A 14,386-nucleotide genomic window follows, 5' to 3' on the forward strand; every position below is an offset into this window, starting at 1 on the left:
GCTCTTTTTATCCCTGTCCGAGGACCGGAGGACCGGGAAGGGAGCGCACTGCACTAGCACGAATGCTGAAACCCGGGTCCCAATAACACCGCGAACGGATAACATGGGCGCACCAGGCCGCACAGGGACCCAGCCAACCGAAGGGCCACTTGCCTCCGCACCGAGGACTGCATTGAAACGCTAGACATTTGTCCCGTGAAGCCAAATCACGCATGCTGGAAAGGTGCAAACCAGCCCGTTGAGCAATTTGAGCATTTCGAGTCACTAAACTAACCACTTTTTGCCATTTCTGACATTGGGTAGCCAGTATGAGATCTCCGAACTGCTCAAATACCTCTCATTGCTTATTAACAATTAAAGAATTCTTTCATTATAATTAAATTAAAAATTTTAATTCCCGGAGCAATTTTCGAAATGTGAAACAAGGTAAAATTACAGGAAGAATTTAATTTAACTCTGATTGCCCGTTAAGCCTGAAAGAACGGAATTCGTGAATGGGTTAAACGCGCATTCCTCGAATTTCATCTCTCGTAAGCACTGGCATCTGTGAAATTCGCACCCAGGCGTTTTCACACACATTCAAAGAGAAAAGCCGCACATCCGCTACTCAGTACGAAACGTACTCGAATTCAATTATTTGCTGCTTTGAAGTGTGTGTAGCTGCAGTAGTGCTCTCACGTCGATATTTTTTTGCAAGTACGCCTGATAGCGAGATCGGAAAGGAGTGATTCATGCAGCAGCTAATTGGGACGCGCCTAATCAAATATGCCACTTGCATCTCCATCGTCAAAGCAGTCCGAGTGCAGCTAATTAATTGCTGCACGATCTTTTGAAGAGCAGCAGCCTTGCTCCTCTTTCACATGTGCTTCACTCAGTTAGCGACGTGCTCATTTGCTCCGTTGTTTGTTTGCTCTCGAAAATTTGTACTTGATTAATAATGATGCTTCGTGTGGAAATTCAACTTGAATGGTTCGTTTCATTGCTTGATTATAAGTTCCTTTGATCCGTGAAACCATTCAAGTGCAGTATGGAGTATGGTAAAAATTAATTGGTTTTCATGTTAAGCCAGGGTTTGATTTTATTGGCAGTTTGCAAATTCTGTGATTAATTATATTTAAAGTTGGGTTAAAATAAGGAAATTTGATTTTAAAATAGTTTAAATTGTTATCTAAGGGAAAGAAAAATAATCAAGCTCAAAAATTAAATAAGAATCGGATTTTATTTAAATTAAAAGTCGGTTTGAATCAATTTTTAGACGAAAATTTAGAATTGCGATGGAGATCTTTGTAGACTACTAAGCTTAAGAAAAATTAGTTGGTTTACTTCCAGCGGAGGCCAGATGTGCGATAAAATTGGTTCGCACTTCGCAGATCCAAGATGGCGTCTGAATGTGGGAAACAAAAAGCTCTCTTTGGATTGCCGTACAAGTGTCAAGAGTTTGTTTTTACGATCCAAAAGACACAATTGGTACAAGTAATGCAAATTGTACATCACAATATTGACGAAAACTTGGCTCTTTTCGCGCATTTTCCCGTGACCGTTTTTTCGCGCCATACTCCACTGGACGCCATGTCTGCGCGTCGCACGAATCTGGACCCCGCTGGCGAAAAAGCTATTTTTTATTCAAAACAGTTTCTAAAAAAATACAGGGCTACTGAAGTCGAATTGCATTTTTAAAAAATTCCTATTATCTATTTTCAACAGAGTTTTCAGTATCTATATTATTTTAAAGTGATGAAATACGTTTTTCTTTCCATATATTCCTCATTTACTTTTCATATACACACAATGAATTTAATATTCAAGGTTTAAAAGCGGATTTGAAAGCTATGAAAAGGGAAACATGCGTAACACGAACAAACAATGTAAACCAATGCCCGAGCGAGAATTCGGGTAAATTCCGCTCGCAGCTCTATTCGGCGAGCGATCAGCTTTCATTGTTGGTACGCTAATCCGATCTGGCCAACGCGGAGAATCCGGTGTCACAGGCACATGCGAATGATAATCCGGCCGCACGCCGATCGAACATTCATCCAGAGCAGCAGCAGCAGCTGCAACTGTTGGCGGCAGTTTGCCTTGTCGTTTTCCGCGAGAGAGCTAGTGAGCTTGTTTTGCGCGTCCAGCCGGTGCAATTGTTTTCCGACACGACGCGCATCCGGTCTCCTGCAAAATGTCTTTTAATAGAACAGAGCAGCCTGGCAGGCAGGCAAAAAGGGCAGGGGAAATTTGCTGCCTCCCTCTAAAAGTTTTGTCCATAAACCGATAATTGGGACGGCAGTAAAGTACGGGGAAAATTGATTATCGGCTCTCTCGCCCACTGCATGGCGTGACCGGAGAGAGCACTTCATTTCCAAATCGGCTCGTATTTGAATGCATAATTTATTTAATGGCTGGGGAATATAGGCGTTTTGTTAAGGGAGATATTCGTCACAATGTTAAACTGTTCTGCGGCTCAATAGAATATTATTACTGAATTTCTTCTGTTCTTGAAAATGGTGTAATAGATGCATTTTTGTGTTGTATTAACTCTTATTCCCTTAAACCTGTGAATTTTAAATGTTTTAAGAAATATTTTCCACATAGTGGAGCATTAAATTAAATTTTAGAATTTTAGCGAAAAGCCTAGTTAAAGATGGTTTCTTACAATTAATAGATTGGGATGACTTTTAGATAGAAAAATTTACACGCGTAAAAAGCGCTGACAATTTAATTGCTTAACAACACATACATATAAATATTTTCGCTGTGATTGTTAATAAAGATTTAATTTTTTTCGTGAATCACTTTTTCATTGATGTAGAAACAATTATTTATATGTTATTTCCAGCGGGGGCCAGATTCGTGCGACGCGCAGATATGGCGTCCGGTGGAGTATGGCGCGAAAAAACGGTCACGTGAAAATGCGCGAAAAGAAGCAAGTTTCCGTCAATATTGTGACGTATAATTTGCATTACTCTTAACTAATTGTGTCTTTTGGATCGTAAAAACAAACTCTTGACACTCGTACGCGAATCCAAAGAGAGCTTTTTGTTTCCTACATTCAGACGCCATCTTGGATCTGCGCAGTGGGAACACATCTGGACCCCGCTGATTTGTGCTCTAAATCTAAATTGTTGCTTCATAATACAGCCAGCCCTTTCGTTTTTGATTTGTCAAACTCAAAAATGAAATTTGTAAAAACATAATCAGGTCGTGATCTGTTTTCTATTTTTTAAAATTTAACCTCATTTTCCCAGACTTCCAGTAGTCAACCAGACGTCGAAATATATTCATTAAAATAAAGGCCGTAAATTGTGCTGTTGTTCCATTAAATTCAAAGCAGGTGTCAAAAAGCAGCAGCATGACGTTTTAATACAAATTTTCAGCCCCTTGCAGACAATGGCCCGCCAAGTGTTTCTGACACAAAGCACAAGTCGCGAGAGATCGATCGCTGCCTTGCACGCGCATTTCGTTCTCAAGAAGCAGTGTTTGCTAAAAAATGCCACGTACCAAATTTCCGTTTGCGTCAATCGCGCTCCGTTTCACCTCATTCGTGCATTACATTTCGTTAAAAGCACAAGCAGGCACGTGAAATGCAAGCACCACCTGAAAAGTAAATCACGCGACGACAGAGATCGGCGCCGTTTGATACAAAATTTCAATAATAATTAGCTCCTGGAAGAATATCGATTTGCACTTTGACATTTCGTGGGCGGCGCTAATTACCACCGAAAATACCGCAAGCCAGCCTCAAACAGGTTGTGTAACAATCGATCAATTGAGTAGAAATTACATTGAAAATAATGTATGTTACTTTTGTAAAAATATAACATTATTAAAATATATAATCAATTTTTTATAAAAATTTACAAAGCTATCGACTGTAAATTCTTAGCAGATTTCGATCCCTCCCGTAGAGATCCATCTAGGAGTGTATTAAACTTTTTGGGAAACTCATTGTTTCGAAATAAAATAGGATTTCAAGTAGAGAGACAACCATTTGAAAATTATGCTAAACTTTTCGGCTGCTTTTCTAAAAAATTACAGTGTTACCTAGGTAAATTTTGGCATTTACAGAATCTTTTGGAATTAGTTATGTCATTTGCAAAATTGATTTTTTGGGTTTTTGCAGTATCCTCTTTAAAGTACATTTCACCGGCAGCCGGACTCACGCGACGCGCAGATGTGGCGTCCAGTAGAGAGTGAAAGTTACAAATGTAAATGAAATTGGCTTGGAAAATTATTATTCTTGTTTATTCTTGCAATGGTCAATACAATAAATATACATTAAATATGAATTAAAAAGCAATTTATCATGAAAATACCTTCAGAACAGTTAATATTTTTGTTGTTATTTCTTGCTAATTACCCTAGTAATTGGCGAATCGACCATTAGATCTCACATCAGGCTAATGGAAATGTAACAAAACAAGCGGGAATGAAATTAATAGGTCGGCACGCCTCTTTTTTGACGCTTCTGATTGGCCGCTGGACTGTCTCCTGATTGGCCTCCATTTATTTCGACGCCATATCGACTTCTGACCGGCGGGAACCAACACAAATCGTAACCCGGCCCCCGGTTATATATATTTAATAATAGATAGCACAAAGCCATTGAAATTTAACGTTCTTCAAAGCTATGAAATTTGATTCCGCTGCGATCGATCTTCCAGAATAATTTATCGAAGGTAATATTCAGAAATACACAAGCCTGACGGAATTTTTATTCCTTTTTGCCTCCGCCTCTGAGTATTCAAGCTGGGGTGACGCTCAAGAGGCCTGAAAAATTGCTCCTCTCGAACATTTATGGAAAAACGAACGTCTCGAGTGCGTTAACGAGGCGGGCTGATCGATTTGGGCGAGAGCAAGCTCATCAGCGAGCGGCAAAAAATCTGCCGAGCCGCGTAATGAGTGCGAAAATTCGGCCGCGGGAGCAGCGAGCGAGCGAGACGAGTGGCAGGCAGGCAGGCAGGCACTTGATAGGCGCGCGCGAGCATTAATTATTCCCGCGGCGTCTCGTCTCGTGTTGGAATAAACACGCACTTGCAATGGCGCCATCGTGTAATAACTCTTGGCTGAATCGAGTTTGACGTTTTGTGATAATCGAGTCTTTGGTCTCAGCGCCGCCGAGCGCAATTAGCATTTCGCGCCGCCTGATTTTTCGTTTCTTGATTAATATTCGCACCCGCCGCTGAATTTTTGCCTCTGGAAATTAATTTCCGTGTCGATATATATATAGGCCCTCTTTTGAAAGGTGTCAAAAAGTCTCTTCAAACTTTGTTCTCTCGAGCAGAGCAGGACCAGCTAATTAAACAACTTCGCGCTTCGTTGCCTCTGCATGCCCTCTCGCAAATTAGCGCTGCTCCGTCGCGTGTTTTTTCGAATTTTCACCAACTTCCTGCTCCCTGTGACATTCTGCTAAAAGTTATGACCGATATTTTACAATGTGATATGATGGCATTTTGATGAAAGGTGAAAAGGGCAAGATCAGAAAAATCTTGAATTTTAAACGAAAAAAATATTAAGTGGCTCTTTAAGCAGATATTTGATTATTAATGGTAGTTCATAACGTGAAGATAATAATTAAATCACACTACTTCCTCTTTCCTGTAGATCAAGCTGTTTTGGTCTCTCTATGGGCCTCAGTGATGAAGCTTTTTGGCTTCAAATCAAAATTATTCACAATTAGAAAAATAAACCGCGCCAAATAAAGTTGCATGTATACAATTTTTTTTAAACTTCAAGTTGAAATTAGAGGAATTTCCTCAGATCATAGTGAACTTTTTATTTTTCTATAATTATAGTCTTTTGCACAGCGGGGACCAGATTCGTGCGACGTGCAGATTTATGGCGTCCGGTGGAGTAGGCGCGAAAAAACGGCCGCGTGAAAATGCGCGAAAAGAACCAAGTTTTGGTCAATATTGTGACATAATTTGTATTACTTGTACTAAATGTGTCTCTTGGACCGTACGAACAAACTCTTGACACTCCATAGAGAGCTTTTTGCTTCCCACATTTAGACACCATCTTAATTTTTATATTATAATCATAAAAGATTTAGAATTTTTTATAATTGATCTATTTTTGTTTCATTTAAAATTTAAACATGTTTATCATAAATTTTTATATTTTCCTACACTTGCATCACAACTATATGAAAAGCATGTGATAAATTCTAAATGGTATGGTTGATCCTGTAAAATATGAAATATAAATCAAATTAACAGACAATGTTTATGATGTCATGATGAAACAAAATTTTGTCTTATTACAGGATTTTCTTATTATGTTTCAAAAATACCCCTTTCAATTTCCTCCATCCAAAAGTTATATCAAACTTGCCAAAATCCACATTTTGCTTGAAAAACCAATTCATCGAAAAAAAAAATGTTTAATTGTAGATTTTTCCTGGCAAAATAAATATTATTGAAGTTCATAAATATTGCTTATTGTTTTAGGTCTGAAATGTTATTTAAAAATACAAATTTGGATCCAGTTTGCTTCACATAATATTGTATTTTTTAATTTTTTTTTAAATCTGTGTTACTCCTCATTAATTTGTCACCAAATTTGACCATTCCTTGATCAAGTTAGGGAAAAATCGGTCACTTTACAAAATTAGTGAACTTATAGTCTCTATAATTGATTAAATTGATGGATAAGGAGTTCAATCGGTGAGGGTATTTTCCCGAAGCCCCAAAATTCCGGGTGGTGCACCTACTTTCGCTCTCGTTGTTTGGCCAGGAAGCAGTAATAAATAATGTCGTTTGGAAGCGACTAATTTGAAAAAGTGGTGTAGCGACCTGGTCAGCGTCGGTGGAAATTGATTACCGGGTGCGAAGCAACTCCCTAGGGTGGATGGCGGGCTGCTTCCGCACCGCCGCTGGCTAATCCAATTTTGTAAAAAGCTGGCCTCACACACAAAACACACACACACGAGCAGTGCTAACAAGTAGTTGAAGCGACGGCGGCGGCGGCGGCGGCGGCGGCAGAGAGAGCCGGCCAGTTTATTTGCTTAGCCGCTCGGATAAACGGCGCGAGGTGATTCATTCGCACCCGCACCTGATGCTCACCCGCGATAAAAGTCGATCGATTTAGCGCTCGTTTTACAATGCTGAAGCCCTGGAGACCAACTTTTTTCGTGTTGTTCCTTTTTTCAGTCGCTGCTGTTTGTGTTGTGTGTGTGTGTGCGAGAGCACATGCCACTTTTTAATCGTGTTAAAAGCGCCATGCCGCAAAATGATGGAGTTTCCTTTCTTGTCACCCGCTGAAATGCGCAAAAAAGACCCTCTTTAATAAATTGCAGCGCGTTTTCAACGGGATTACGGCAGGAAATGGAAATCAAGCTGATGAGAGGCTTAAAAAGGAGTTAAGTCGTTAGCAAATTGGAATTTAATGTTTAGGATCATGCCAACGGAAATAAAAAAAAAATTGAAGGATGTGCGTCCTTAAAAATTCCTGTAATTAAATTTGTTGAGCTTTTCTTTGGTATGGAAGAGATAAAAAATTGGGGGTAAAAACGAGAGCCACACTGAAATAACTAACTGGTCTTCACGATCAGTTAGTCCGTGTTGTCCCTGTTCCGAATGACCGGAGAATCTTTCAATTTACAAATTTTGCTTGTGAGTGTGAGCCGATATTGCAATGAAAACTAGTGCTCCAAATAGTTCTGTTAATTATCTCCTAACATTTTTTATTTGTTTTTATTACAAGCATTATGGAAAATTTGCTCTTCCTTTGTGATTTTTTTTAAATGTTGCAACATCTCTTTTCAGTTTTGGTAAATGTGCCAAAATAATTAATTGTAACACCTTTTCCACTCCATTTATATGAAATTTCATGAGAGGATAAATAAATGGAAAAATTGGTAAAAACAGCCAAGTTCTATATAGAGCAGAACAAAACTGAACGTTATATATACAAAGGCAAATTAACTTTCCTCAGTTTCTTTTTGCTTGTTTACCTTGCTTACCAATTTTTTTCTAATTTGATGCAAAATTAATATTCGCATTTTCCAGCTTAAAAAAATAGTCTGCAATTTCCTAAAACCACCAAAATAAGCCAGAACGAATTGCATCAGAGGTTTTTTTGAAGTACAATCGCTCATCATGCATTTTAATCATCCATCTCCAACAATTATTATGAATTTCACCTTACTATTATATTATTATGTAAGGCAGATAAATCTAAATAATTATAATCCTGACCGTCGATATTGAAAGGGCGATAGTTCCTGTTCAAATTGAATTTTCTGTCGTCATGAAAATTTGAAAAATTTATTTGGGACAGTATTATTTATTTTAAAAATGAAAGATATTTTTCTTGCCTAAAATGTTTTCCATCCATGTTTGCCAAAAATTCCTGATTTTTCTTTTCTTTTTTACGAGACATAATGTAAATATTAACAAATATTGATAACTTTTTAATTGTAATAAATAAATTAAATTTTATTAAAATAGTAAAAGTTTTACTAATTTTACTACAAAATAAACTGAAAATGTTGCAAACTCTCAAGGGTTACGCGTAGCAAAGTTTTCGCCCTAGAGCATTTGGTTTGAATAACTCAGCACAAACGAAATGCTTTGCATAAATTTCATCTGAATGCAATAGAGGAAACGTTTCGAATGAGCACACACTTAGAAATCCGCGTTTGATGTACACACCTTGTGGCTTAGAATTTTACCCAACGTTAAATTGATTTTTAATTAATTTAAAAAATGCATATAGGAAAGAAAGTAGCATCATTTGCAATGATTTATTACCAAAGCAGTCAATGGTAAAATTTCAATTTCACTTAATTTATGACTTTTTTCGCCAGGCCAAAGTAAATTTTATTCTTTTCATCAAGTATCATGGAACGCACATCAAATTTTAGGGCATCAGTCAGGATTAAATATAGCTGACTAATGATTTTCTACAATATTAGGGTGATTTAAGAAAAATAAAAACACTAGGAAATTTGTTTATCTCTAATTTATTTCCAACCTTTTGAAATAAATCAAATTAAAGGACCAGTAAAACCGTGTTAACTCATCACTGCTTTCTGAGCGTGTTTAGTTAGAGCAGTTGTCGGAAGTGCGCTGGGCCCTCGTCCATCCATCCCTCCGTCCGTCTGTCGGCGGGCCGGCCGGCCTCTCGCGAGATGCGCCGCAGGAATGCGTGCGCGCGGCGGTCTGGTCCGACTGACGAGTGACTCTTGGCGTGGCCTAATTGGAATGTTTGTTGTTTGTTGCAGTGAGAGAGCGACAGAGAGCGACGAGATGAGGCGGCTGCAAGCAGGCGGAGTGGCTTCCCTGCTGGCGCTGGCCACGCTGCTCCTCGCTCTGCTCGACGACTCGTCTGCCGAGGCCAAAAATACCAACGTCTCCAGAGGTGAGTGGGTCAACAGCGCGACACACACATACACAACGACAACGCGTGCTTTTCTCTCAACCCCTCGACAGTCTCAGCTATACAAACACCAGATTAAAGGGGATGCGCTGCGATTTTTTTTGTGCGGAGATCCAGTCCAAAGTCGAACTCTGCTAAACCCGTTTTTTCTTCAATTTTTACCAGTTGCTTGCACTCAGTTTTCTATTTTTCTATAATTTTATATTTATTAGCTCATGACCTCGACTTGAAAAATTGCCAGAGATAATTTTTTGGAGAAATTGAGGCAAGAAATGGCAATTTAAATGAAAAAATCTGCACTGTAGAGGAAATTTTGGCCACTCCGACAACAAATCTTAGATTTTTCAAAGGGGAAAATTGAATAAATTCATTTCTTGCTTAAGACATTGGTACAAATTGAGTGTTAAAAACCAGTGATGAAAAAATGGGTGGTAAGCAAAAGTAAGATAAATAATTTATTTTGAATATTAAGTTTCATTTATTTAATTGATGAGTTGTTTATCCCTGGTGCGAATTTAATTTTGAAGAAAATTATCAGTTTGACCAGTCTTCCGCATTCTAAGAGATAATTTTCCGCTTTTCTTCAACAGAAATATAACAACATCTGAGCGTCTTTTTTTAATTTGGTCCCAAAATCATTTCTAGCTGATGAAAGGGGGAGATACAGATATCAATTTTAAAAGTTTTAAAAGGTGTCTGTAAAATAATAAATATTCTGATAAATTTACTGACGATTTTGTAATTTTATTTGATTTGTTCGGTCGACGCTGCAAAATAATTTGAAATGAAGGCAACGCGCTGTTCACATTTACAAAGCCGGTTGCATACTTACGATCCAGCGGAATGTATTGTTTTATACGCACATTCTAGACCTAAAAATTGGAAGCCTTTTATTGATTTTAAAAATTGAAGGAGGGTTTTATTCATATTAAAACTTCCATTCCTGAAGCCACAAATTACAGAGCATTTTATTTATTTAGAAATTCCTGGTTAAAAAATGAAAATTGAATGCTCAGGAACAGAATATGATTTGAAGTTTTAAGCTTTTAACAAAAAGAAACCATTCAATTTTACGACCAAACATTATTCAGAATTAATGCAGAGGAGGGTAAATAGTCTACCGTTGAAAATTAAAAGCCCTAATTATGGTTTATGATATCAATTTATCCTTTCATGAAAATTTTGCTACTAACGACTGGTCCAATAAAACTAAAAAAAAATTATGTTTCATTTTTCAACAGCATTTTCACAACCACACGAGGAAATCAGCGAAATATTTAATTTACAGCACCGTCAGTGGCCTGAAAATAATTTAAAATCCACAATTCAGGCTAAAAGCTTTCAACACCACAGCGACGAATTGGAAGCTCAAATCAGGCCTTTTGATCTGGCTTGTTCATCTGTGCGCGGCGCATTCAGTCAATCACGCTGGGCTCTTTTTTCTCGCTTACAAAAGGGGAACGCTCGATTAATCAATCAGAGAGAGCACAGGCGCCAGTCAATAAAAAGCAGAGGCGTAATTTACTTTCAATCCACGCTCGCTTATTCATGTTTCACTTGTCCACACGAACACCTTGTCTGCATACACCAAAATCGCTCTCGGAGCCTAATATTTATCTTTGCGGGCCTAATTTTACGCTGCTCGCGGATAATAAGGCAAACACCGCCCGCCACTTACTTTTCCTCCGCTTGTCATGCTTTCACGGCACAGGAAAAGGGGTTAAGTCGACGTTTCGCAGCAGCTAGCTCCTCCAGGGAAATTTTAAGCGGAAATTCAAGCGTGAAGGAAGGTGAGATTACGCGCGTCTCACCAGCTTATCTTTACTTTGGCGCCTAACTTTTCTTTAAACAGTGAATGGGATGTGAATTTTAGGCAGTTTTTTTTTTCTTAAAATAACAGTTAATTATTTTTAGATGGTTTTATTAATTTGAAATTTTCAAGGGAGCTAATTGAGAATTTCAGGGATCTATTAACCGGCTGCTGTTAAGAAAAAGTGGTAAAGTTCAATAAAAAAATAGCTCAAAATGCTCAAGTAGCTCAATTGGCTGGTAGGAGGCGCCACTTGCTGGCTTTCGCACCTTACCAGAGGCTTTGGGGAAAAATTTCTGGCGTTTCAATAAAATTAAACTTGGTGCATGAAAGAAAAAAGATTTGGAAATTCAGCACAAGCTCCTCTGAGGCCACTCGGGGCCAATGTTTAACGCTCGGTGGTGTTATATTGGGACCACGGGTTTAAAAATAAAGTCATGAAAGCTACGGAAAAAATACACATATCAATTTTAGGTTAATTTATATTTTAGTATAAGATAATGGTTGTGGAAATTTATTGAATGTCAGATTTAATTGTTAGCAGAAATCCTAGTCAATTCCAGCGGGGGCCAGATGTGCGATAAAATTGGTTCCCACTGCGCAGATCCAACATGGCGTCTGAATGTGGGAGACAAAATGCTCTCTTGGATTCCCCTACGAGTGTCAAGAGTTTGTTTTTACGATCCAAAAGACACAATTAGTACAAGTATGCACATTGTGTCAAAATATTAACGAAAACTTGGTTCTTTTCGCGCATTTCCACGTGACCGTTTTTTTCGCGCCATACTCCACCGGACGCCATTACTGCGCGTCGCACGAAGCTGGCCCTCGCTGGTCAATTCTTCATTATTTTGTTTTTTTTTCATTTTTTCGTGTTTTCTATTTGGGGCACATAAAATTATTATTTTTTCAAATAAATGAAGACAATTAGGAGCAACAGTGTTAAATCAAACAGAACTGCGTAGGAGAGAGAAATTTATACACATAATAGTGTTCCGCAAGCTAAAGTGCCCTTAATGCTTGAGCGTCGAGCCCTTTCCGCTTGCCTCAGCCGCAATTTCGCGATTACAAACCGAAATTGGAGCTTGCCGCGTGCGCATCTGCCGCTCTTGTTCTCTAATTAATGCAGTCGAGGCGGAGGATATGCACTGTTCGCGGGCGGGCGGACTGGCTGGGCCAAATGATTTCCCTTCGGCGTGCGCGAAATCTGCTTGCTGGCAGTGTTTGCCACAAAGCTGCGATCGCGCCGCCTCAGCTGCGCTGGATTATAATTCAATTTCGGCTAGGCTTTTATGCTCTCGGCGCTGCAAATGCGATAAGGTGCTGAAACATGCACACTCTCCAGGCTCGAACGACGCGCGCGTTAACTTAAATTTCAATTAAATCGAGGTGCACAATACACGCCACTCGCGGGATTAGAGCAAAACGCTTCTGCTCGTGGTTGATTACCAAATTTCGGCTTTGTTGATTTTAATTTAATACCGCTGATATATATTTTTACCTTCAATAAAGTGAATTATTTTTTGTTGTTATATCTTTACTTACAGCTTATTACCCTGGTAATTGGCGAATCGACCGTTAGATAGCACATCAAGCTAATGAAAATATAACAAAATAAGCGGGAATGAAATTATCAAGTTGGCACGCCTCTTTTTCGACGCTCCTGATTGGCCGCTGGATTGTCTCCTGATTGGCCTCCAATTTTTCGACGCCATATTGACTTCTGACCGGCGGGAAGCAACACAGATTGCAATCCGGGCCCCGGGTGGGAATTTTGACTGCGCAGAAGGTTTTAATTTGTTTCATGCATGCGCAGTAGTGAGTTTCAGCCTCTCTGTAAATTGAAGAAGCGATCTGAACATACTGCGCATGCTTAAAATGCGCACAAGTTTACTGCGCAGCTTCAAAATGAGTGAATTTTTCATGCTGACTGATTTTTTGTTTTTCTATCTTTACTAACAGCTGATTAGCCTGGTAATTGGCGTTTGCACGCCTCTTTTTTACGCTGCTGATTGGCCGTTGGACTGTCTCCTGAGTGGCCTCAATTATTTCGACGCCATTTCTGACCAGCAAGAACAAACACAGATCACCCGGTGGTCAAGTTTTTGGTAGTCAAAACGTAAAAAAAAATCCTCAAATGTTTAAACCACAAATTAAAAAACAATAGAGCACCTCTTCACCTTTCACCTTCTCAAATTACCCGAAATGAAATGGTATAGATCAGCAATATCAAAAAGCAAAAAGACGCCGCACACTTTGCTCAATTTCAATTACGCGGCTGTCACGAGATGTCAATAACAAAAGCCACTATATCTTTATCTTTTCTTTGATGCTTTCAAACTTATCTCAGATCGATACACGCGCAGCTCTTCTTTACTTTATTCGCCCTCTCCTGCATCTAATGTATATAATCACCTCAAGTGTCGTTTTCGTGACAAGAATTTTTTAAGATCCACTCACCTGCTGGGGTGAATTTATGGAACGATTTTAGCCGCGAGACACCACGAGAGCAAGTTTTACAGCGCCGTAAAACTCCCGCCGATGATGCAAAGTGCTCCGCCAAATAATGGAGGCCCATAAAGTGTGACGTAAAAGCGAAATTTCGGTTGGATTGCATCGATTATCGAAACATAAATATAAGTACCATAGAACGGGACACTAAATATAAACATTCTTTTATTTATTAATTTGTATAAAATTCATAAAGTCCAATCCACAACAGATTGCACCACTGTTCATTTATAAATTGTCCAGTGATTCCATGGCAGATTCGTTACTGCTACAGTGAATTAATTTGACGATTAGAAGACTCAAAATCGGCTCTAACAATCGCGTGAGAAATTTCAAAAATAAAAATAGTCTAGAGACTCTATTTATTTCATTTCCACCGCGATTAGCTGAACCAATTTTGGTTTCAATCACGCAAAAAATGCACACAAGTGGACTAAATTGAAACTAAACGGTGTTGCCATCTGTTAGCAGATTTGAACACTATTAATACTTTTTTAAATGGCAAATTTAATTGCAAACCAAAATCTAAAAAACCAAAAAAGTACACAGTCAATTTTAAAACTTGATTTTGTGAGTGTTAAAAATGTGATTTAAATCGTCCTACAATTTGAAAACATTTAACAATAAATCTATGCGGAAAGAAATTAATCTTATTTGAAAATTGTTAAATTTGGAGAGTAAAATAATCAAGCATAT

The 14,386-nt window shown here is 38.6% G+C and overlaps 1 protein-coding gene across 1 annotated transcript in view; it reads left to right on the forward strand.

Annotated features, from left to right (window-relative positions):
- Positions 1-14,386, forward strand: part of LOC135940719 (uncharacterized) — an 85,492-nt gene that overhangs the window by 46,444 nt on the left and 24,662 nt on the right. The window contains exon 2 of the mRNA XM_065485733.1: positions 9,215-9,351. Within this exon, the coding sequence (XP_065341805.1) occupies positions 9,240-9,351 (112 nt within the window). The 5' untranslated portion in view covers positions 9,215-9,239. The remainder of the gene's footprint in view (positions 1-9,214; positions 9,352-14,386) is intronic.

The sequence above is a fragment of the Cloeon dipterum genome, chromosome 3 (assembly GCF_949628265.1).
Source record: "Cloeon dipterum chromosome 3, ieCloDipt1.1, whole genome shotgun sequence".
Taxonomy (NCBI): Eukaryota; Metazoa; Arthropoda; class Insecta; order Ephemeroptera; family Baetidae; genus Cloeon; species Cloeon dipterum.